Source organism: Vicugna pacos, chromosome 16 (assembly GCF_048564905.1).
Source record: "Vicugna pacos chromosome 16, VicPac4, whole genome shotgun sequence".
NCBI lineage: Eukaryota > Metazoa > Chordata > Mammalia > Artiodactyla > Camelidae > Vicugna > Vicugna pacos.
The window spans coordinates 9,459,176-9,484,204 of NC_133002.1; the positions used below are offsets into that span (position 1 = coordinate 9,459,176).

A 25,029-nucleotide genomic window follows, 5' to 3' on the forward strand; every position below is an offset into this window, starting at 1 on the left:
TCATCATTCATTCTCTTCAGTGTGAATTTCAGCATCCAGGCTAGCTGTGTTATTTTAATACTGAATTTAAATTGATAGACTTGTTTCTCAGGGTTGAGGTGACTTTTAGATTTAGCAATGCCCAAAGACATCAGAATCACCTGGGAAATAAAATGCTGATGGCTCTGCCCCCATTGTGGACTTTCTAAAGTACAGCCTCCAGAGGTGGGCCAGAGACCTGGGATCTGCCTTCCGCTCACTGACGGAACTGCCTTATATTTCTGTGGTGTTACTGGATGCATTGTATGTATGTAATGTTGAGTAATTTGAAAGCATGGGATATAAAATTCACCTAATACACAAAAAAGCGAAATAAAGCCCATCCCTTCCAATCAAACCAAAATTTCAAGAATTGCCATTTGAAAGCTCATGAAGGAAATTGGACATTGCTCTGTTTTGTTTTGTTTTTTAAAGCCAGCCTTTACCCTTTGCCCCAAATTCCTGCTAGACTTCTGGGTTAATGTACTCTTCCTTAAGGCGATTGTTAAAATTCAGTTTAATCATCGAAGACGTTTCCAGATAAGCACTTCAGGACATGCACAGACCATCTCTGGTTGGTGCTGCGCTCTGGGCACTGTCCCCAAGGGCAGGTTGGGTTCTTATCACTAGGTGGAGAGATGTCAAATATTCTTACAAGAGAATACAAGCTATACAAGCTACCGAAGGTCAAATTAGCCCAAACACGAAGGGTCAGGAAGGACAGTGGAGGAGTGACTGGGATAAGAGAGGCATCAGGGAAGGCTTTGTGGATGTGATTTTTTGAATCAGGTCTTGAAGTAGGGTAGCCAGATAGGTAACCCAAACACCCTGGTTGTGCACTGTTTTCATCTGGTAGATGGAAGATACTTGATGCACATGTAAGGCAAACGTGGATTTTCTGGATGTTAGATTTGAAATTCTTTCTCTGGAGCTGACTCATGGTCAAAATAGAGGCAAAACAGGCCTGGACAAAACAGGGCCCCATTTTGGCGGGGGAGGGTAAGGCTCAGTGGTAGAGTGCGTGCTTAGCATGCACAAGGTCCTGGGTTCAATCCCCATTTAAAAAAGTAAACAACTAAACTAATTTATCTCCCCCCACCTAGTAAAAAGAAAAAAAACATAATTACCGCCCCCCCCTAAATAAAACAAAGAAAACCCAGGGCTCCATTAAGTGGTGAAGGTGGATATGTATTCAGTGGGACTTTGAAAGCAGCCAGGTTGGAGTGGGCAGGAGTCTGAAGATGTGAGTGCTAATCTGGTCTCCCCACTTCTGACTTGAATAAACTTGGACAAGTCCCTGGATCCTTTGGGTGGCCCCCAGCTGTGAAGGGCTTTTCTCCAGTTGCCGTAGACAGCCTAGCCTTCAAGAGACTCTGATCGTGGCTGGTATATATCAGAGGGCTTTGTAAGCTATGTTAGATATTTGTAAAGTCTGGATTTGTTATTGTTCCTTTAAACCACACCTCAAAGCGTATAGTTTGCCCACTTGGGTAAGGTCCGTACATCATGCTTTCTTACATGGCATTAATGTAGTAAGATTAAGGATCATTTGAGTGACTCCCTACCGCAGGGGTAGAGAGAGTTTGAATGAGGCAGGAAGGCAACAGGCCCAAGATGAGTCTAGAAAGGGAGTGTGTGGGTGTTGGCAGCAGAATGAAGCCTCAGAGACAAAGGGACCCTTCTGCTTGAAAGGGACCCTGACATGTCATCATAGCCATGAATTTGTTGTTGTTGTTGTTGTTGTTGTTGTTGTTTTGTTTGTTTTTTGTATTTTTTTTGTGGGGGTAATTAAGTTTATTTATTTAAAAAACAATTTAATGGAGGTACTGGGGATTGAACCCAGGACCTTGTGCATGGTAAGCATGTGCTCTATCACTGAACTATACCCTCCCCCTGACAGCTCTGATTTCAGTGGCAGTGACAAGGGCAGTAGTGTGGGCAGGGTGTGTAAGAGAAAACCCACTGTGAAGAGTGAGTGAACAGAATGTGGGAGGTGGTAAATGGATTGCATGAGCCTGAGAGAAAGGTTGTGTCCAAGAGAAGGGATCTTGTTGGAGGACTGAATAGTTCATCCGTGATTTTTATGGGTCATATCTTGAGCTGGGAAAATGACACCATGAAAATAGGAGCCGTCCTGCCCACATTCCAGGTTCTCTGTTCACACTGGGAACTTTTATGTCCCTGTGATGGTGGGAGACACTTGGACTTGATTGTCCTCCAGTGTTATTATCTCAAAAAAGAGCCTCAGAAATATTCACGTAGGACTGCCTTGGCCTGGATAGCAAATAATTTCTACTCCTGTGGGAATTCAGGCTAATTAGTAGCAGTTGCCTGGAGTGTAGTGATGGGGACAAGGCTCTAAGGCAGATCTGGGGCTCCGTGGGCAGGGGCACTCTTGGGGCCTAGTGGTGTCTTAGCCCTGGGAGCAGGTAGGTTCTTATTTTGCTGACCTTGACAAGACTCCAGAGCCCTGGGGAGGAGCCTCATACCCTGGGGTACAGCTCTTTTCTGCTTTGTCCTCTGATCACTTGCAGCCTTGTACATTCCGCTGTTGTGTGTTTCCAGTGCACCCCCTCCCATCGCCTCGTGCTCTCCTTCCTCAAAGGCCAGCACTCACCCCTCTGCCAGGGCAACCTTCTCTTCTCTGCCTCTCCACCTGGCACCAAACCATGGAGCAGTTGCTGGGAGATTGAGGTTTCCAGGTGTTGCTGCATTTTATCCCATGTGAAAGGGGCTGTGGTTTCACCCAAGAGAGATGCGGACCTTACAGGACCCTGAAGGCACCTCTTAGGTTTAGAACTTGCTCAAGAAGGCTCTGCTCTCCTGGCATAGTGATGACATGATCTTGCTGGGTCAGGCTCAGACTTGGTTCTCTGGGCTCCGTGGTGTAATTGTTAATGCCACAGGCAGAGGTCGCCATTTTGTTTTGGTTCCTTGCATCTCATAGCTGGGGGTGTGAGGGAGACACTGAAGACTTAATTGAGCCTTAACATAGGTTATGCCCTGGCCCAGGGTTATTCACCTGAGGGCGTAGGGGTTTTGAAAGAAGTGAAAGCTTGCAAGGTGGGTGTTTTGGTCATTTCTTCCAGAATCCAAACAATGATTTACACTTACATTGCTACTTAAGTCTGAGGGGACATGGAGTGCCCTTACTATTAGTTGGGTAATAGCTTGGAATGTGGTCCATAGATGATTGAAAATATAATTATGATCAGCACTAGGTCCAAATCAGAGTTGTAAGCAAATCTGAGAGATGGCATGGTTTTGAAGTATAAGAAAGGATTGGCGCCAGTGCGGGTGGCCCTCCTTCCCACGTCTTCCGCAGATAGATGGGAAGGGACTGGGGTGAACGAGAGCAATATGTCTTTTGTTTACTATTCACCTGTCTCTGTGTGAATTCAAGACGGTGAATTCCTACCTGCCATTTTTTTCAAGAGGAGCGAAACTGCTCAGACTCACCTAAAAAAGTCGATTCCATGAATTCCTGAACCTGTTAGGAGACATGAAACATCAGCCCCTGCCCATCATACACATCCCCATACACACTGGGAGTGAGAATGGTATCTGTGGACCATTTGTCTTGGTCTCCTTTTCTTGGTAGATCCCCATGGCTCCAGATGACCCCTAAATTGGCTAGTGTGATGAAGCAGATGGAGGGCGGGGGAGCCGGGTATTCAGCATACAACTGGTCCTTTTCTTGTCTAAGCCACCTATAAGGGCTGATCAAATGAAGCACTGTTCATGTCTGGGCCAGTGATACCCAAACTATAGTGTGCATCAGAACTCCTGAATCTTTTAAAACACAGATTGCTGAGCCCTACCCTCAGAGTTTCTGACTCAGGAGATCTGTGGGTGATGTCTGAAAATTTGCATTTCTAACCATCATCCTAGATGATGTTGGTGATGCTGATTCAGACACCACGCTTTTCTTTTATTTAAAATTAATTTAAAATAAAAAATATTTTTATTGATGTATAGTTGATTTACAATTATTTTTTAATTTTTAAGTTAAAATTTTTGAAATATAATTTACAACAGACAGCACACTTTTCCAATCACGGACCTAGGCTATTGGTTATCAACCATGTGGGCTGCATGTTAGAATTGCTTGGAAAGGAAAAAAAAAAAAAAGCCCAGATCATATCTCAGATCATTTTCAACAGACTCTATGTGGGTGGCACCAGACATCAATATTTTTAAAGATCCTCAGATGATTCCAATGTGCAGCCAAGATTGAGAATCACTGATCTAGGTTCTTGAGAGAGATGACCATTAATGTAGATGTGCTGGATAAAAGTCAGCAGAACCAATGCCTTCTGTTCTTGGTCTGAGGTAGGGTACTTGTGTAGTATGGACATCTTTCCTTGGGATGAATGCAGTTAGCAATGATTGTGATCGTGGAGGTGGATAATAGCTTGGACAAAGATTTGAGCAGAGTCAAGAAGTTTGCAAGAGCAATCATGGAAAGGGTAGACAAGCTGATTAGGGAAACAGAAGATGATTTCTGGGCAGCAGTGAAAGACCTCTGGGAAGTGGAGACCATACATTTATTTGGGGGCTCTTCTCCAAAAGGTATGATTTTCCCCACTAGCTGTCAGCAGCCTGGGCAAGGGAAATGGACATTGCAACTGATCCAGGGTTAACAAACTTCCCAGGCAATTGCAGACAGTAGGGCAAAGGAGTTAAGGAAATTGGTGTGAGAATGGCCAAAGTGATGAACCCTATAGTCTACAGCCTAATCCCAAAAACTCAAGCAAAAGCTTTTTCCCACAAGTAGACTGTGTACTGGAGATATACATATATATGTACTTTCTGGTAATAGTCACTCCCTTCCCTATTCCACAGGATTATGGTGCGGCAAACACAGAAGCCTGCCCCCACAACTGGGGAAGACAGGTGACCCAGATTTGGCTAATCCTACTATCCCTTTCCCCTGAATACAATGATTGGTCCAGGGGTGAGCACCAGATCTAAACAAGGCCATTCACAGCCCTTCCCTGTAACTGATACTTGAGAGGGGTGGCATAGTTTGAGGCAACATTAGATAGGATGGCAGGCCTCTCCAACGTTGTGACCTTGAACCGAGACCTGAATAACAAGAAGCTTGGGTGCACACGAAAGGCAGAGGAAGCAAGGATAAGTACAAAGGTTCTGAGATGAGAAGGGTCAAGTTCAAGAAATAAGGAGGCTAGGGTAGAGTGCAGTTTCCATTGCCTGAGCCGCTCTCTCCCTCCCTGGGCAATTCCCGCTTAACCTTCGGATGTCAGCCCAAACATCACTCCCTCCGGGAAGCCTTTCCTGACCTCAAGAGGAGGTCTCCCTTCACCCCTAGCAGACGACTGGCCTGTTCCTAGGATCTAGGGGCCTGTGTTCACCAGACTCACGGAGCCCAGGGAAGGCAGTGACGGGATAAATGATGTAGGTGGTGGTGGAGGGAGGGGGTTAAGGGGATCGCGCGATCACTGTCCGGCGAGAAAGTGAAGCCAACTCCCAGTTTCTCAAGCCCAGATGAATACTTGTGGAGCTACAGCAGCGGGCAGAGCGGCCGGTCCCAGGGAGGAAGTGCATCCTTGGAGCCGTTCTAGGACACTCGGAGGACCTAGCTCGTCAGTGACCGTGGAGCTGAAGCGGGCATCGCCCGGCGCACAGGGCCACTCCAGGGAGCTGGTGTGGCAGGCAGCGGCGAGGTGGGGCTCGGGAGCGGGCAGTACCCTGGGCAAAGCAAGGCTGGAAAACGTGAGGGGGCGCAGGCTTGCCGACCACCTGTTCCTCCCGGAGTGCGGCGCGCGCTGATTGGCTGGAGTGCCGCCCGGGTACCGGAAGTGGCCGGTGCCCGTCGCCCGTGAAACCAAGACAACAGCTGCGGGTTCTGCGCGAGCGGGCGGAGCAGCGCGGGGAGCCCGAGCGGAGCCTGCGTGGGGCCGTGGCTGCCTGCGGTGAGACCTCATTCCGTCCCGGCGTGGGGCGGAGGGCACTGGGCTCCCGACCCCTCCCCACCTCCCCCTGCCGTGAGCCCCGCGGAAACCCCCTGTTCAGGCCCGTGCCTGAGCCCGGTGCGCTGTGTGACCTTGGATTTTATGGTCCCCCCGCCCCAGGCCTCCATTTCCCCACCTGCACACGGAGGGCGTGGGGACTGGACACGGCCAGGGCCGGTCCCCGCTCTGGTTCCGTGCCTGTCAGCCGCGGGAGCAGCAGGGACACCCCTTCCTCGGTCCTGACTTGGGGGCCGATGGGAGCTGTGGTTTTCTCAGACATGCCATCCCCAAGTAACCTGCGGGGACGAAATGGCGGGCAGTGTCAAAAACTTCAGGCCTCCTGGCAGATTGTGCCCAGGGCTGGCAGATGGGCTATTGGCTTTAGGAGGGTATGTTATAGAAAGGAGTCCGGTTTGAGCGCAAAGTTAATAGAGCCTTCCTGATTTGGGGAACCAGGGGAAGGACAGAGGAAAGGAAGGTAACAGTGCTTTAAATGAAATGTCATCCAGATTGGGAGAAGGAACTTATTTTTACAGGGTTATTGACATTGGCTGTGTGCCAGACAGCGTTCTAGGTTCTTCAGATACAAAAATGAATGAAATATCCAGTTTGTCCTCAAGGGTATCACAGATTCCTTATGTCGATAAGACTCGTACACAAATTCATTTAACAAATATTTACCAGGCACCCGAAATGTGCTAGGCACCGAGAATACTAAGATAAATAGAATGTCATCCTTGCACGTGGTCTAAAGAAGAAAGCAGAGATGAAGATAGACTAACAGTACAATGAGGAAACTGCTACAAGACGAAGGAGCCGCAGGGGCAGGGGCAGGGAAGAAAACGGAGGGGCCTGCCTGTGAGCTGAGTCTTACAGATGATTGTTAAGTGCACAAGGTGGGCAGTAGTATTCCAGGAAGTGAGAATAACCTGTTCTCAAAGGCAAAGAAGCTTTAAAGAATAAGAAGTGTTTGAACTGCAGGACCCTGAGCATGACTGCAGCTTGCGGCAATCATTGGAGAGCATGGGACAGGAGATAGGAAGGGAGACAGGGAGGGTGGATGAGTCCTGTTAAGAAATTTTATTCTGTAGGTGTTGGAGAGCAATACACAGGAAGCAGCATGAAAGCTATAGTACAAAGAAAGAGGTCCATGAAATGCTGGCCCAGAGGACCAAGAGAGAACTTCCTTCCTGCAGGTCTTAGTGAAGACTTTGGGGAGGAGGAGATCCTTGTATTGGATACTCTTTGGTACCATCTGGCTTTTCAAGAATTAAGGAAAAGTATTTATATAAGTTAAGATGCTTTTGCCTGTAAGTAACAGAGTACAACTCAAGCTGGCTTAAAAAATACAAGTGTATAAGCTCTCGTAATTGGAAATCAAGAAGTAAAGCAGTTTCAGGTCTGACTTAATCTAGTGTCCCTGGCTCCATTTCCCTTCAATTTTCTTAGCGCTCCTGCCTTCATCCAGCAGCAGTTCTGGGCAGCAGTACATACGAGTCTCTTCCTGTGGTTCTCTCAGGATGGCAGGAAGCTATTCCCAGAAGCTCCCAGCAAACGTCCTCAAGATATCATTGACCCAGATGTAGGCATTTGTCCACTCATGAACCAGTCCCTCCTGTTCTGAGCAGTCACTTGCAAGGGGGATGGTATTAATGTGACTGGGGTTCACCCCTGGAGCTCTTGGGTGAGGTCAGATCTCTGGCACAGAGAGCAAGGCTGCTGTAAACTCTTTTGCTCATATACCCCATAAAATAATTTGAAAAGCTTTGTGTATCTTCTTGCATGTTTGTAAGTTGATATCCAAATGTTTCGTCATTTTTTCATCATAAATTTGAATAGCTCCAAATATTGCTATATATTCAGTATCTACTCACAGAAGTTTGAGGGTAGGGGTGGGGCGGTCAAGATGAGGGATAGGAAAAAAGAAGTCAGAGCAAGAACTGGCAGCGTATCTGCAATCCTGCTGCCTCACACATGTGTGGATCTGCTTGGTGGACCAGAACTTGGGTAGAGGTGGATGCACCATATTGAGAGTGGGATAGCTCCAGCCATTCAGATAGTCTAAAGCTGGTGGGGCATCAGGATTACCTGGGGCACTTGTTAAAAATACACTTCCCTTGGCGTACCCCTGGAGAGGTCTGAGGGCGGACATGGAGATGAGTAGTTTTAGAAGTTTTCTAGTTTTTCTGCATCTAACCTAGTTTTGGGCCAAGAATCTTTATTTAACAAGCAATCATTAAAAAAAAAATTCCTGCTGTGCAAACCTATGAAACAATTTTTAGGGTTTTATGTGGCTTCTTATGTAGGCAGTGTGGTACTTTAAAAAGTTTTATTTCTCATGGTTAATTAATAGGTGGGTGTTTGATTTATGCATCAGTATTTTGTGAATGAGGCTTTCTGAGCCTGCTCTCCTGGGCTGCATTAAAAAAAAACCAAAAAACAAAAAACAAGGTGTGCGGAGTTGAAGACCCTATTCTGGTTTTTTTCCCTAAACTGTTTTTTTCTTTTTTTAATTTGATTTTTTAAACTGAAGTATAGTTGATTTACAATGTTGTGTTAGTTTCAGGTATACAGGAAAATGATTCAGTTACATGGATCTATCTATTCTTTTTCAGACTCTTTTCCACTATAGGTTATTCCCCAGATATTAAATATAGTTCCCTGTGCTATATAGTAGGTTCCTGTTATTTATCTATTTTATGTATAGTAGTGTTTATCTGTTAATCCCAAACTCCTGATTTACCCCTCCCCCATCGATTTTTTGTGTGAAGATCTTATTCTGAACCATGGAGACCCAGTAGATGCTTGTCATCCCCCAGACTGAGGTCAGCCTCCTCCCCAGGTGGCACCTCCGTCTTTTCTCTCTCCAGAAGCAAGTAATTTCAGGTTAGAAAAGTGGAGAAGTGAGAAACATACATATATGAAATTATGTTTGGAAATTTGAATTTGGGCTGTGAGTAGTGGGGTGTTTCCATATGAGGACAAAATCTAATGTGTGGCTGTGCCTCTGGGAAAATACAGAGGGTGGCTTTCATTTGTATATGAGAAAGTATCTATAAAACAATATTTAACAAATGACATTAGTATTATGTCACTGGCAGAATGCAAAGTGAAAGAATAATCAGTGGGGGTAGGGGTACAGCTCAGTGGTAGAGCACGTGCTTGGCATGCATGAGGTCCTGGGTTCAATCCCCAGTACCCCTGTTAAAAAAAAACCAAAATACTAATTACCTCCCCACAACAACAACAGAAAGAGAATACTCACAGGAGGCCAGTTTTAGTTGGGGAAGACTTTGTGGATTTGAATTTTGAACCAGGTCTTAAAGTTGGGGATAGATACATAGATAACTTTTATATCTTGCATCTTGTTTTACTGTGGACAAGTGATTTTCCAGATATAGGTTCTATGAATGCTGACTTTGTCAGGAGATGGATGATGGAAAAGAAGTAACTAAAGGAGAGATAAAGGTGGAGAGGAAAGGCTAGAGAGGGGGTCAGAAGTAGATTAGGACTGAAATACCACCTTGTGGAACTTGTTCTTGGATGAGCATTAGAGAGAAATTTGTTTAAAACAGTGCTTCCTAACCCAAACGGTACCCTGGATGAAGAAGATAGCTAAATTCTCTACAGTGGATCCTTACAGTTATATAGGTACACATCTACAATTTTCAAAAATTGAACAAAAAGGAGAAATCCAGGTTTTGGGTACCTGCACTTCCTCCATGGGAAAATTAGAGAAGGCTCTGAGTGGGGGAAAGTTGAAGAAGATTCCCCGGTGATTTTCAGGTGTAGCACAAAGAGCTTCCAAGGCTTCAAGATTCCAGCAGGAGATCAGGATCCCTCCAGGTGTCAGGGGAGGGGACTTACGAGGGTTGCACTGGTGAGTGACTAGAGAGGCCTCAGGCTAGGCGGGTGGTAGTAACTACCATCCTGGGGGTGACTGGAGGCTGGGCAGAGCAAAAGGGCAGTACAAAAGGCACCTCAAAATCACCACCTTCCCCTTTCCTCACAACTTGACCCCAGTCTCTCCTGCCTCTCAGGGTCTTCATTTCTTCAGTAATCTCATCTTTTCTTCCCTCTTAACCTGTCTCTCACTGACACCATCCTTTCTAATGTAAACATGTTGAGATTTCTTCCATCAGAGAAGATCCCTCTTTGACCTTTCTTTGACCTTTTGCGCTACTGCCCATCTTGGTTCTCTCCTTTCATCCAGATTTTCTGAAAGGAGCAGCACATGTATTAATCAGTCCACCGCCACCTGGCTTCTGCTTCTGTCATTCCACAGACTCTGTTCTCACATGTCACCTGTGACTAACTGTCCCGGTGGATGTTCTCCAGTTCTTACCCTACTGGATCTCTCAACTGCACGTGATGCTTTGTAATTCCCTCTGCATTGCCCTGGTGACTTCTGTGACGCTGTGTCTGGTTCTCTGCCTACTTCACTAACCATTCTTTCTCTTCTTGGCAGGCTTCACCTACCCATTTATCATTAGGGTCCTAACAGGAAACGGGTACTTCACTCAAAGTAGGATAATTTGAGTAGGGTTTATTTGCAAAGATGTTAATTATAAATGATGTAGGTGTGGGCGGGGATTGAGGAACCTGGGGCTGGCAATAGTGGAGTAGTCACCACCCCAGGCCAGAAGAGACAAGAGGTAGGAGAGGGCCCAGATCCCATAGAGACAGTTGGGTAGGATAGACTCCTTGAGAGGTGTAATGAACTTCAACTGAGGGACACCATGAGCCCAAGGCCACCTCATAGGAAGGAACCAGGAGGGTAAATACCCTGACCTTACTCTCCTCCCTACCTCCTACTGGGGCTCCCCAGTGGTTGAACACTACTGGAAGCCAGAGGGCCTGTTGATGTGTGCTGTGTAGGTTCCCCTCCTGGGGCAGAGCGAAGGTAGAGAAAGGTTGAAAGATCTGGAGGGAACATGGAAGTTAACGCTTCAGTGTGGCCTCTGGCTTTCTAGGTTTCTGTTTGCAGTAGCTGACAGTTCTCACATTACTCATTACTGTCTCCATCTCCAGTCCTGACTGCTCTGAGCTTTAGACCAACACATTTGGACTTATTCCTTGATACTTCTGTATGGATATCTTGAAACTCATCTTGTCTAAAGCAGAGCTCATCTATCATCTTCCTCCTAAACTAGCTGCTCCTCAGTATCTCTGACCTCGGTGGTACCACTGTCCATCTCATTATGCCTTCCTTTACATCTATATCCAATCACACACCAAGTCGTACAGAATTTGTCCTCTTAGACATTTCTCTAGTCTGTTTCCGCTTCATTCCCACTACTGCTGTTACCCTAGTTAGATCTCATCACCCCTTGCCTTGATGACTGCTTCAGCCTTTTAACTGGTCTCCTTATGTCCCAGTCTGCTGCTTTCTGCTACAACCACTATGTGGTGACTAGCGTGCATCCACCTGAAATGCTAATCTGACCATAAACTGTGTCATTCTTTGGCTTAAAAACCATCCCATGACTCTGCATTATGAGGATGAAGTCCCATAGCCTCCCGCTCCACTTTGAGCATTACCTTCTGCAATGAACACTTACCAATAGGAGGATTGTGTCCTCAGGTTTGCTGTGGCGCCACAGGTGCACTGCCCTAGACACAGGGCCTCTTCAGTGTTAGCTCTCGGTTGCTTACTCCCTGAACAGAAGTGAGGCTCACTTCCCCAGCATTTGGACCTTACTTCTGTGAGGGGACAGCTAAATACCTAGGGCCATTGTACCAATTAGGAGCAAGTTTGGCTTTATAAATTAAAAAACCATAATGGCTTAAGCAAGGAAAAAACTTATTTCTTTCTTAGATAGAAGAATTCCAGAGGCAGGCATTTCAGTGCTGGTACAGCAGCTCCACAGAGTCATCAGGGACCCAGGTTCCTTCTGGCTATGGTCGTGTCGTAGGCTATGTCGGTGTACTCATGGTCCAAGATGGCACCCCATCTGTCCCCTCATGCCCTGGGCACAGCATGGAAGAAGAGGGCAAAGAAATGTACCCCCTCACCCTTAAGGAGATTTCCCAGAAGTCCCTTGTGCTTTCATTTGCATATGACTGTCTCATTGGCTAGAAGTTGGTTACTTGGCCAAATGTAGTTGTAAAGAAGGCTGAGGATATTTCTTTAGGTAGGCTCATTGCTATAAAAATAAATTCATTATTCTGTTTCTGATAAGGCGGGGAAGAATGGAAATTTGGGTAGACAACTAAAAATCTTTGCCACAGCCTTTTATAAGTTTTTAAAAAGAATAGGTTTTATGATTTATAAAAGTGCTAAGAAAATTATATAAAGAGACCAATTATAATATTAGTATGTAAAAATCAACAGCATTGCTGTATATACATATATAAATGATAACCAGTTAGAAAATATAAGAAAAACTTACTAAAAGAGAAGACATACAGAAACTTGATGGATGTAAAAACATCAGGTTAAGTTTGGAAATTTTACAAAATTTTATTAAAGTTTATTTGGAAAAATATGAGAATAGACAGGAAAAATGTTTGAAAAACAAGCTAATGAGAGAGAACTTTAACATAATGAAAAATCTGAAACTATTATAGGTTGAACAGTTTGATATTACAGAGGGAATAGACAGATCAGAACTGAATAGAGTCTGGAATCGGCCCAGCTATATTTGGAATTTTAGACTATGGTAAAAGGCATTTCAAATTAGTAGGGAAAATTAGGTATTGATACAATTAAACTAGAACCTTACTTCACCCAAATAAAAGGGAAGTAAGAGTAGTTACTTCTGTGCCTGTTGTAGCTAAGTCACATTAACCTTTTGAATGGGTAACCCCTACAACATACACAATCCCCCATTCTGTAGAGCTGCTGAGCACAGGACTGGGCCAAAGATGGTTCTTCCTGCTACTCACTTCTGGTCACTTCCTCTATAAACCCCCAAATTATATTAGTCCTTTTTGCCCCTTCTCCCAACCTTTTCCATATACCATTTATTAAAATGGCTACCATTTCCTTTAAATGTTTTTCTTACCAATTTCAGGCTTTGCCCAACTCAGTGTTAATATTATGGAACTTTTAGGGGGAGGGTATAGCTCAAGTGGTAGAGCACGTGCTTAGCATGAAAGTCCTGGGTTCAATCCCCAGTACCTCCATTAAAAAAATATTATGGAACTTTTTATCAGCATCTCCTTACCATCCATTTCCTATTTCTCTCCTTAAATCCCTTCCTCTGATAATTTCTCTTACTCTTGTGGGTCAGTGTCTGCTGTTTGTTTAGCACGTCCACCGTAATCCTAAATCTCCTCCTTCTCTTCATCAGTGTCCTGTAACCTCACCTCATCCTGAGAGTGTGCTTGAGTGCTGTCAGAACCATATCTAGCCCCATCCATACTCCCTAGCATTGGCTTCACTTAGCTACGCTGTAGCCACTTCACGTACTTACCCTCTCTCATTTCAGATTGTGAGATGGGGACTGAGAACAAGGAGGTAATTCCCAAGGAAGAAATTTCTGAAGACTCTGAGCCCCATGGGGCCATATTAGACAAACTTCCAAAGGTGGTTTACCAGGGTCATGAGTTTGGAGCAGCAGGTGAAGAAGACACGTTGGAGGGGTGTTCCAGAGAGTCCGCAGAAGAGATATTGGAGCCGACGTCTCCTGAGGAGAGAGACTTTGCATCAGGGCTGATAATCTTTAAGAAATCACCCACACATGAGAAAGACCAGGAGAGTAGTGAGAGCAGGAGAGTCTGCAGGCCCAGCCTGAACCTGCCGGCGCATCGTGGGGAGGCTGCAGCAGAGGCGCTGGGCATGTTCGCTGCTTCTGGCCAGGACTTCGCAGAGAGTTTAGGACTTAACAAAACACATAGAGGTTCTGTGGGAGAGAAGCCTCATACTTGTAAAGAATGTGGGAAAGCCTTTAATCAGAATTCACATCTTATTCAGCATATGAGAGTTCACAGCGGAGAGAAACCCTTTGAGTGCAAAGAGTGTGGAAAAACATTCGGAACTAACTCAAGCCTTCGAAGGCACCTAAGAATTCACGCTGGAGAGAAGCCCTTTGCCTGTAATGAATGTGGAAAGGCCTTCATTCAGAGTTCACATCTCATCCACCACCATAGAATTCACACTGGAGAGAGACCTTATAAATGTGAAGAATGTGGTAAAGCCTTCAGTCAGAATTCAGCCCTTATTCTTCATCAGAGAATCCACACTGGGGAGAAACCATATGAATGTAATGAATGTGGGAAGACCTTTAGGGTGAGCTCACAGCTGATTCAGCATCAGAGAATTCATACTGAGGAAAGGTATCATGAATGCAACGAGTGTGGCAAAGCCTTCAAGCATAGCTCAGGCCTTATTAGACACCAGAAAATTCATACTGGAGAAAAGCCCTATCTGTGTAATGAATGTGGGAAAGGCTTTGGTCAGAGTTCTGAGCTCATCCGGCATCAAAGAATTCATACAGGAGACAAGCCGTACGAATGTAATGAATGTGGGAAAACTTTTGGCCAAAACTCAGAGATTATTAGACATATTAGAATTCATACTGGTGAGAAGCCCTACGTTTGTAAGGAATGTGGGAAGGCCTTTAGGGGAAACTCAGAACTTCTTAGACACGAGAGAATTCACACTGGAGAGAAACCCTATGAGTGCTTCGAGTGTGGAAAGGCTTTTAGGCGGACCTCTCACCTTATTGTCCACCAGAGAATTCACACTGGAGAGAAACCTCATCAGTGTAATGAATGTGCCAGAACCTTTTGGGATAACTCTGAGCTGCTTCTCCACCAGAAAATTCATGTTGGAGAGAAACCTTATGAATGTAGTGAGTGTGAGAAGACCTTCAGCCAGCATTCCCAACTTATCATCCATCAAAGGATTCACACTGGAGAGAAGCCTTACGAGTGCCAAGAGTGTCAGAAGACCTTCAGTCGGAGCTCTCACCTCCTCCGACATCAAAGTGTTCACTGTATGGAATGATCTGCAAGCCATGAGAGCTTTCTGCGGGAAAGCTGAAGTCAGACTTCCTGTTCTTAATCTGCACCCCAAGTTCTCAGATCAAGTGAATGGACAGAACCTCTGCTGTTCTTCTGCTGATTTTCATTTAAACAGTTGGTCAAAAAGGATGAGGCACTGCTATGAACTATTCATTGAGAAGTTTCAATGTACTGAGTTAAATCATAAAAGCTGTTTCAGGCCTTAATTCTCCTCTGTCCCTTTTCCCCTCCCTTCCTCCCTCCTCCCCTAGTGGATCACAAAATGTGAGGGGTCCATACCAGCCATCTAGCCCAAATTGTTACCATTCAGGAAAAATGGAGGAATGTGATTCCACCACCTCTTAGAATGAGTTGACTCCTTGAATATTATCCCCCGAAATGTTAAAGTCATGGCCTGAAGACACACCTCTCTCATGTCCACTGTTTAGCATTGGGATAATTCAGTAAGCTTTTATTAGCTTCGAAATCTTCCAAACATGCTGTCAAGTTCTTTTAGAAGGTGGCAGCATTGATGAAGAAGCAAGAAGCTTGGGTCATCTCACATCTCCCGCTAGGCTTCCTCAGTCATCTGAAGAGGGTGCCATGATGGAGGAAATTGACAGGGAATGGACAGGATCGTAGGAGAAGATCCTCAGAATCCAGAGGGGCTGATTAGCAAGGCCAGGGGAGAAACAAGTGAGGCCAGGCTACTGAGCATGGACAGAAGCAGCACTCCCCACTTCAGGGCTGCTCAGGCTGACTGCTCCCAAGGACTCTGCTGCATTCACTTTTGGCCCCAGCTCCTGCTGCTGCTGACAGAGCCTGTGTCAGAAAGTAGCAGAGAGGACTGTGCGGCTTCATTGTCACCAGGGATCTGGCCACAGGAATGAGCCAGTCCACCTGACTGACCAGGGCCCTGCCTCGCCAAAGCACTTAAGCTCTTGTGACCTGGGCCCCACTGCTGGGAACCCTGGCTGATAGGTCAGGATGTGACAGCCTCTTTGCAGTGTGCGCTTGGCTTTGGAATTCTCTTTCTTCAGTGTCTCTATATGAGTTCCCTGTGTTCTCCTATGTGTTTTTTCTTCTTCAAGGAAACACATCCTCAGTTCTTCACATGTCAGTGTTTCTGAGGCAGTGGGTAGTAGGAATTGCACTAGTGGGGATCCAGCAGGCTTGGGGTGTGGTCTTAGAACCAAATCTTGAATAAGGCACTTCACCTGCTGGTCCCTAATTTTCTCATCTGTAAAATTAGGGGAGTTGAACTAAATGATCTCAAGTTTCAACCAGCCCAATAATACCTAGATTCTTATTTGTAAAAAAAATCTAACTATATATCTTCAGTGTGCTATTTTTAATCTGTTTATTACACTAATACTAATCACTAGTATTTATTGAATTTTTACTTCGCCAGGCACGTGCCAGTTTACATGTTTATTTTCATGGTCCCCCTATGATGTGGGTACTCTTTTTATCCCTTTTTTAAAAAAATTAGCTTTATTGAAGTATAGTTTACATACTATAAAATTCACCTGTTTTAAGTGTTCAGTTGAATGCTTTTTTGTTAATTTACGGTGTTGCACAACCATCGATGATGTGGGTATTCCTACCCCAGTTTAAAAGATGAGGGGCATGGGAGATGTCAAGTAACTTACCCATGATCACACAGCTGGTAAGTGCCAGAGCCAAGACTCCAGCCCTGGGCTGTGCTGCAGATGGATGCATTACTGCCTTATTCAAAGTCCTTTGCACATTTTCTGTTCATTATTAATTACTACATGGATTTGAATATAATGGATTTAAGTCATGTTTTTGGAAACATGATTGGTCACAGCCAAAACCCACCAAGTAGGTTTATTCTGTACCCCAATATGTGTCCCCCCAGATTCATGCCCTTGGCTTGAGAAAACGGCTGTACAAATACAGTTAATCACACAGTTTCCACTCCTTCCAGGTACCTCTGCCTCTAGTAGTCAGACTTTAGCAAGAGAAGTTCTTTATACCCCTTTCCATAGGGTGATTCCAAGTGCAGGGTGCTCTCATTGCTTTATTCAGTGCTCAAGCTCAAATTGATTATACCCGAACATACCTTTCTCACCTGTCCTCTTACCTTCTGATTCCTGTGTCTGAATATTTTACTTGCACCTTCAGCCCTTGGTATAGAACTCGGCACCTCTGTAAGCTCCCCACAAAGGATTCCCACACACAGACATATCATTACTGAAGAAGCTCTTGTGTAGGAGCTGGGGGAGGGTTATATCCTATGAGACATTTTTTTCTCAGTAGTCCCTTCTTGGCTAAACTGCCACCAAAGATTTTTCTCTTGGTCCTCCCCTCAGGGCCAGTCACCTCAGCTCATTTTTCTTGCCAGATACCCAGTTGCCCACCCCAACCCCCAGCTCCATTACCTTCTTAAACACACTCTCAGCAAAAGAAAAGGCCCATCAGGTAATCAATTCATGGGAACTTTAGAAGGCAGTTTAATGACCAACTTTTGTTGTGCCTGAGCATATTCTCCCGGGAGGGAGGTCTCATACCTCATTCTAAGAAAAATCTTCCAACATATCTTCATGCTTTCCCAAGAGAAATTTTGGTGAATGAAATAATTTCCACCTTGTTATATACAGTTTACACATATCCTGTAAGTTCATTCTGCGCCCTTATCCACCTCTCACCCAGCTGTCTCAGGAAGATTTCTCTCTTGCTTGTTTTCCCTCTCCAGTTTACTTGGGAGCCAAAATCTGACCATAATTATGACTGGCAGTCATAATTCAGTGCAATTAGAGTTCTACCAAGGAAAGAAAAGACGTGAATTTTCTTCATTTTAGACCCATTAAAAATACCAGAATTCACAATCTCAAAGACCCACCAAAATGCCCAGAAATAACCCTTCAGAATTTTTGCAGCTACATCCACATACATTTTCATCCTTCTCTAATTCAACAGTTTTACTGGTATACTAACTCTTTAGGTAAATAAAGCCTTTCTTCACAATTTTACTGATTTGATGTATTTCTAAGGTCTGTTATTCCAAAGGACATTGTTTCATTTTGGTCTCAGTATGATTTTTTATGCCAGTTTCCTGCCTTACCTTAATCCCTCAACGTGTGCTGTGTTAGCTTCCAGTTTTGCATAAGCTGTTCACTCAGCCCTTGATCTACTTTGCTTGGTGAGATCCTTTATCTTTCATAACAGGGCAAGTGTCACCTACTTTGTTTAGATAGATACAGTTTTTCATGTTAACAACTTAATGTAAGCTATTATGGATCATCTCGATGGTCCATTTAAAAAAATCATCTTGTTACTGAGATTTCTGGGCTGGTGTTTATTGTCATTGTCTAAGATGATGATGACGATGATGATGATGGTTAACATGTTCTAAGTGACTCCTGGTCTAAGGCAGGTTCTTAAGGTTTTTGGGTCTGGGATTATCTTTGAGACTCAGAAAAGCTCTTCCTAGAAAACTTTGTGCAAATTCAGGGAATTCATGGACCATCTGAAACCCATCATTGGACCCCTGTAGTCCTTTACACATTCCTGAAATCAAACTTTTACCCGTAATACAGATTACTGAGTAAGCCACAGTGACCTCTCCCTCATCACATCCCTTAGCTTTGGGGATGAAGCTATAGCAAGATGGCCCACCTGGGTGAACCCCCGAAAATGAACCGGAGCTGGAGGCCTAGAAAAATCCAGCGGGGCGCGGGGCAGGGTTGATTCTGGTGATAACCTGAGGAAGGGAACCTCAATAACGCCAGTCCCTGCCCGTTCATCAACCACTTGCTGAACACCTACCATGCGATGTGACCTGTGCGAGGAGCGGAGGCTAAGCACTGAGAAGCTGGTTGAAAACTTGAACGATCTAGTAGTGGTCAGCACTGTGGAGTAGGGAGTAGGAGAGAAGGCTTCGGTACTTCCTGAGCAGGGAGTCCACGTCCTCCCTGAGAGCTGGGGTGGATGCACGGAAGGGAAGGCACAGGCAGGGTGAGAGCTGGGAGAGCCAGAAGACGGGGCAAGTGCAGTCCTCTCCACGAACCCCAGGACCCGAGCTTACCCGTTTCCACCCACTGGCCGTCCCTGCCACGTCCTTGTCTCCATCCCCGGGGCTTCGCACGGGGACTGGGCTGCGACTCCCATCTCTCCTGCAGCGCCGCGGGCCAGAAGGCGGACGTTCTACTTACTTGTACCACGCTTTGCAGGCAAGTGTTTTCATCGGTGGAGCCAACTTTGCCAAACCTCCGAGAAGCCATCCAGTGCGCTCAGCCGCCACTGCCTCCGGGACCAAGAGGTAGGAGCCGCACGGAGCCGGGCGCCGAGCCCTGTCCGCTGGGCCCGCTCTCGGGAGCGGGGCGACCCTGGTCGGTGCTGTACCTGGCGGGCGGGGCGGGCCGGAGGGCGGGGCTGCGCGTCGCGCGTTGATTGGTCGAGGCCGGAGGTGCCTCTTTTCAGGTGACCAGTGACGGTCGGGGCTGAGGCCTGAGAGGTCCTGGGGTGGGCTGTCTGCCCTCTGGGCCCGCCGCGGCCCGCAGGCGACCCCGAAGGCCTGTCCTGGGGCGTCGGCCGGCCGTGCTTTGCTGTCTGCGAGGACGGTTCTCACCCCACGGTGGGATTCATTCCGCGGTCGCAGATGTTTATGGAGTCCTCGCGGCGGCCCAGGTTCTTTCGAACATCCAACCAGGTCTATTAAGATAATTATCTAATAACTAATTATTAAAATGCAGTTTACTGGCAGCTCACTGATTGATGCTCTGTTCATCTATTTTTTTTAAAGTATTTTTTAATTTCTTTGTTTCATTTGGGGTGGTTTCTATCCAGTATATTTTGTTATCTCAGACACTATTTTTCATCCGTAGAATTCACTTTGGGTCTTTTTAATATCTTCTGTGTCTCTATCTGCTCATGTTTTTTCCTTTACTTTTTTGAATATATGGAGTATAATAGCTGCTTTTAGTGTCTGCCTAATAATTATCACCTGTGCCATTCCTGGATCTGTTTCTATTGATTTTTCTCCTCATTATGGGTCATATTTTACTATTTCTTTGCACGCCTTTAATTTTTGATTGGGTACCTGTAAACTTTATGTTGTTGGGTGCTTTTTAAAAAGTTCCTTTAAATATTTTTTGGGCTTTGGTCTGGGACGCAGTTAAGTTCCTTGGAAACTATGGTTTTTTTCGAGGCTTTGATTGTATGCGTTCGCAGGTGGGACAGAGCAGTGTTCTAGTGCTAATTTGGCCCTTCATGGAAGCAATACCCTTTGGAGTGCTCTGCCTGATGCCCTGTGTATTACCAGGCTTCTCCACCCTGGCTCTTTAGAATGTGGACAATTCCCAGACCTGTGTGAGCCCCAGGAATTCTATCTGCTTCTTCCCGGAGGCTCTTTCCCTAGTTTTAGGTAGCTGCCTCACACAACTGTGCTGATCAGTACTCAGCTGAAGCATTGAGGGGGACGTCCTGCAGATTTCTGTTCAACTCTCTCCCCTCTGGGACTCTGCTCAGCCTTACCTCTCTGAATTTTCAGTTCTGTGCCTTCAACTCAGGGAGTCTGCTGGCTCTGCTTTGGTTGCCCCTCCCTTTACCGCAGCCTACAAACTCTCCCCAGGCAGGGAGCTGGGCCAACCCGCGGACTCACCTCACTTGTTTCCCTTCTCTCAGGGCACCCCATCCTGTACCTCCTGTTGTCCAAGTTATGTTTCATGTATTTTGTCTAGATTTTTAGTTGTTTAAGAGGAAATGGTAAATCCAGTCCCTGTTGCTTCCAGAAGCAGAAGTCCTATCTGTGAATTCAGATTCATTAATATGATCTGATTTTGATTATGCTGATTTTGTGGGTGACAGATCTCTTTCAAGGCTGTTTTCCTTTTTGAAATAAAGACCATCATTTTTCATTGTTCCGTCATGCAATTAGGAGGACAGGATTACTTTGCAAACCAGAAATAATTTAATTTTGCATTGGTCTCTGGGCAGCAGAGAAAGTCTGGTTTCAGGTCAAGCACCCACCTGTCTAGGCAGCAGTGCTGACCAGAACAGTGAATGTGGCTCTCCCTGCCCCCAATTTAAGTTGGAAACGCAAAAAGCCCCATGTTCTCTTCCTTGCAGTTTTGTTGAGTAAACAACCTGAGCTCTGGGTGCACAGGGTTTGAAATCACACTTAGGTTTACATCTTAGCTTTGCTGCTTGAAAGTTATGTGACCTTGGGAAAATTACTAAATCTCTTTTAGTTTCTTTCTTCATCTGTAACATTGTATTATAAAGCCTACTTCTTAAGGTTGTTAGTGAAATTGAGAAATGCTGCATTAATCTTAGGTGCCTGGAGGAAGAAAAACAGGCTCCTGGGCTGACTCCCTGAGCCCAGCCCTCCACCACAGCCCCTTCCACTGCTCCCTGCTTTGCAGCTCTCCTCCCTGAGCCCCAGCTTACAGCTGTCCTCTCTCCCCCTCTTCTTTGCCAACCCTCCACATCATACCCACAGCACTGAGCCTGGGCTGCATCCTCTCTCTCGTGCACTCCCACAGCAGCTTCCTGTTGGACCCACACCCCAACTCCGTTTACTTGTTTCTCTACCTCCCCCTCGGCTGTAAACTTCTTCCCAGTAAGGCACTTAGAATTTGATGAATGGATATATAAATAAAGAGATGCATTGATGGATGATAGACAAGAGAGCAGGACAAGCAGGGATCTGTGGCTTCTTTATGAATTAATGACTTAAAAGTCCAGACAATTTTCACGTTCCCCCCAATTCACATCTCTTTACTCTGCTTATTTGATGCTGCCTAATTATCATAGGTTGAGATCCCTGGGAAACACGGAGATGCAATGTGTGCAGGAAGTCTGCTGGGGAAGGTTCTTGGAAACACCTGTGAAGGATAGGGAGCCATGAGATGGGCAGAGGGTGAAGTGAAATGGTGATGCAGCTGCAATGGAAGACTTTATCAACCTGGGAGAAGTATGGGAGGACCTTTCAGGGATGTCTCCCATCAAGGAATGTGGCCAGGTCTTTGAACCCATCACCTTTCCTCCAACCCCCAACTCCAAGGAGATGTGGGCTGCTCCTGGATGGGACAGAAACTTGGGAGAGGCATCTCCCTTTAGCCTAGGGCAATTCCTGGGGAGGGACAGCAGGTGGCACTCCTGTATGCTGTGAACGGGAATGTGGCGGTGGCGGGGGGAGGGGCCACACCTGGGCATCCACTACAGCAATTCAGACTTCTCTTTCTCTTCTGACTGTTTTCATATGATTAGGCACATAAGAATTGTTTATGAAATATTTTTTCCTTCTCTAATTAACTTATTCCCTGACTGGTGTTTTAGATTCTGAAGTATTCTGGAAGTGCTGGTGGAAGATCTCTTGGTTGGGAGAGTGGTTCCCCCTAGCCTGGTAGCACACTCCCAAGCCTGCTCCTCTTCCTTTGGCTCCATTGTCATTATCTTCTGTTGATCTTGTGTACCCTGAAGGGCCAGAGTTTTAGCTGCTGTTCGTATACAGCATCCTAGCCGGGATTGGCTCTATTGAAGGCCCGTATCAGCAGGAGTCTTTCTGGGGCAACCTGTAACGTAAGTAGAAATTATCCTTTTTTTTTTTTCTTTAAATGCACACTCAGCTTATACCAAGAGCGAAACCCTGTACGCTACCCTTTAAATCTTTCTTCTCCATCCATTCCCAGGTTCCTATTCCAGTAAGAGTCACTGCCTTCGAGAAACTTGCAAGCCGGCGGACAGATATGTAAAGGGTTTTCTACATTAGATAATACAACTAGATAAATGCTATAGCAGGAAAAATCAGTAGGAAAAAAAGTGTCTCGGGAAGCCATGGGAAGAAACAAATTTGAAACAAAACTCAAGTTTCCAGAGCTCAGAGCTGAGCAACTTTTACAAGGTGACTTGCCTGTTTTCAGTTATTGACTTGGAGGTATTGAAAGGGCAGCCTCTTCCCTTCACTCTCTCAAATTTCTGTAGTGGCCACAACAAAAGAAAAATTTAAATTTCCTCTAAGGGAATCTTATTCAAACGCCCAGAATCTGTAGCAGGGTCCTGTTACGGGGCTGCTATGGTCAAGACTTGATCTCGGATGAGCCATCCGGCGTCAGGAAAATCTAAAGGGAAGGAGATGGGATGCACCCAGAGGCCATTTAAGGCACACAAACAGGGGCCGCTGACCGAGGAAAAAGGAGGCGCGAAAGAGGAGCGAAGAAGCCTGTCTCTCAGGGTGATGCCCCAGCGGCGCCAGCCCCCAGCTGAACTCCTGCGCCCGGCCCTGGGCAGGTGCCCACCGACTGCCGGGGGAGAGGGCTGTCCTCCAGGCGGTTACAATTCCGCACCCTCACTTCTCCTCCTGGGGTCTCGGGAGAAGAGAAGAGGGGCACCGGGCCAGTCCCCGCCCTCCACAACACGTAACGGAACCCGTGCCAGCGGGAACCGTGGGAATCCAGACCCCTCTCCGCGCAAACGCGCCCAGCTCTGGTCTCGGCTCCTCGCCGGGCTGCCTGCGGGCTGTGCTCACTGCAGAAACCGCCGCTGCCTTCCGGGACCGGCCACAGCAGCGCGGGCCAGGGAGTGACATCCGGGGGGCCGCCGCTAAGGCTCAGCTCGCAGGACCCGGGGCTTCCACCTGGCCACTTTCGCGCAGCGCGTGCTCCCAGCCCGCCGGCCAGGGCAGCTGTGCGCCTGCGCCACTGCGAGCGCCTCCCCGCTGCCTCCCCGCGGTCCGGGCGGCCTCCGCGCACTGGCTGCCCGCCAGACGGCGCAGCCGGTGTAGCCCACGCCGGGGCCCGGAGGGCACGAGCCCGGCGCCCTGCCGGGACCGGGCCGGCGGGCGAGAAGCGCGCCGCGGTGCACGGCGACTCCGCGGGCCCGCCGCGCCCCGAGGCCTCTGGGAATGGCGGCCCTCGAACAGGTGGAGCCGGCGTGAGCCGATTATTTGACCGCACGGTTGGCGGGCCTCGTTTCTCGGTTCCCTTGTACGTTCGGGACAGTCCACGTGGACTGGAACTGGAGGGAAATTCTAGCCTGGGCGTGGCCTCTTCACAGCATTTTCTATTCTACGTTCTCTTCCCCAGTTATGTATTCCCAGACCTGATTGGAGGGGTCACAGCCGAGGAAGAAGTTACCCTCCAAGAGAAAATATTCTCAACCGCTGACCTGCCCATGGCCATCAGTAAATAAAAAATTCCTAGGGAGGAGGGAAAAAAAATCTAAGGCTTCAGTTTGTAGGGTAGGGGAAATAGGGCTTGTTGATGTCCTTGAAATTACTGCTGTTTTCCAAAAATAATAGAGGAACATACAGCTGATTATGAGTTCTAGGGAAGGAAAGGTAACCATTATAAGAATGGAAAAGTACAGTAGAGCGTCCATATTAACAAGGGAAAAAATAGAACGCACTAGAACTTGAGCAAACCAGGAAAAATAAGAAACAAAAGAACCGGATTGGATCAAAAAAGGAAATCAAAAGGCAAATTACAAACTGTCCAGAAGGCAATAAAAAGAACCCTTCATGGTAAAATCTATAGAACATAGCAACAGCCATACTTGAACATGTAGAGCTTTAGTCACCTTCCTTGTTAATGAAAACAGAAAAGAATTAAAAATTCACCTTAAGGAACTTTAAAAGCATAGTAAAAATAACCCAGCGAAGCAAGGAAGAATGAATCTGATAAGATAAAATAAAAACTGTAATTAATGACATGGAAAAATTAAAAATAGTGGAAGGGATAAATTCAAATGCTGATTCCTTTGAGAGATCAATACACTAGAGAAACTTGTTTAGAGCCTGGTTGAGAAAAAGAAAAATTAACAATGGGAATGAGAAATAAAACATAACAAGAAAGAAAGGAAAGAAAAGAAGAAAGGAAGAAAGAAGGAAGGAAAGGAGAGGAGGGGAGAGGAGAGGAGAGAAGAGGAGAGAAAGAAAACAACCACAGAATCAAAGAGATGAAAAGAATTAAGAGACCGTTACATCCAGCTTTAGGGTAGTATATTGGAAAACCTTGATGAAATGAAGGATTTTCTGGTAAAATGTGAATTACCAAAATTGTGTACATCAGCTAAATGTGTATGAAACAACCCTGACTGGGGTGGAAAATCCCAAGAAAGTGCT

The 25,029-nt window shown here is 46.2% G+C and overlaps 1 protein-coding gene across 3 annotated transcripts; it reads left to right on the forward strand.

Moving 5' to 3' along the window:
- Window positions 1–5,715: 5,715 nt before the first annotated feature.
- ZFP3 (ZFP3 zinc finger protein) lies at window positions 5,716–23,335 on the forward strand. 3 transcript variants are annotated; one of them, XR_012060262.1, is made up of 4 exons: window positions 5,716–5,954; window positions 19,139–19,227; window positions 22,248–22,490; window positions 22,601–23,335. XR_012060262.1 is itself a non-coding variant. In XM_006217582.4 (2 exons), exon 2 carries the CDS (start codon window positions 13,435–13,437, stop codon window positions 14,944–14,946), a length of 1,512 nt encoding a protein of 503 aa, XP_006217644.1. In that variant the 5' UTR covers window positions 5,716–5,954; window positions 13,427–13,434; the 3' UTR covers window positions 14,947–15,364. The 3 variants fall into 3 exon arrangements, 1 of the variants encoding a protein (XP_006217644.1); XR_012060263.1 differs by having other exon boundaries at window positions 22,392–22,490; XM_006217582.4 differs by lacking the exons at window positions 19,139–19,227; window positions 22,248–22,490; window positions 22,601–23,335 and adding an exon at window positions 13,427–15,364.
- The last annotated feature ends 1,694 nt before the right edge of the window (window positions 23,336–25,029 follow it).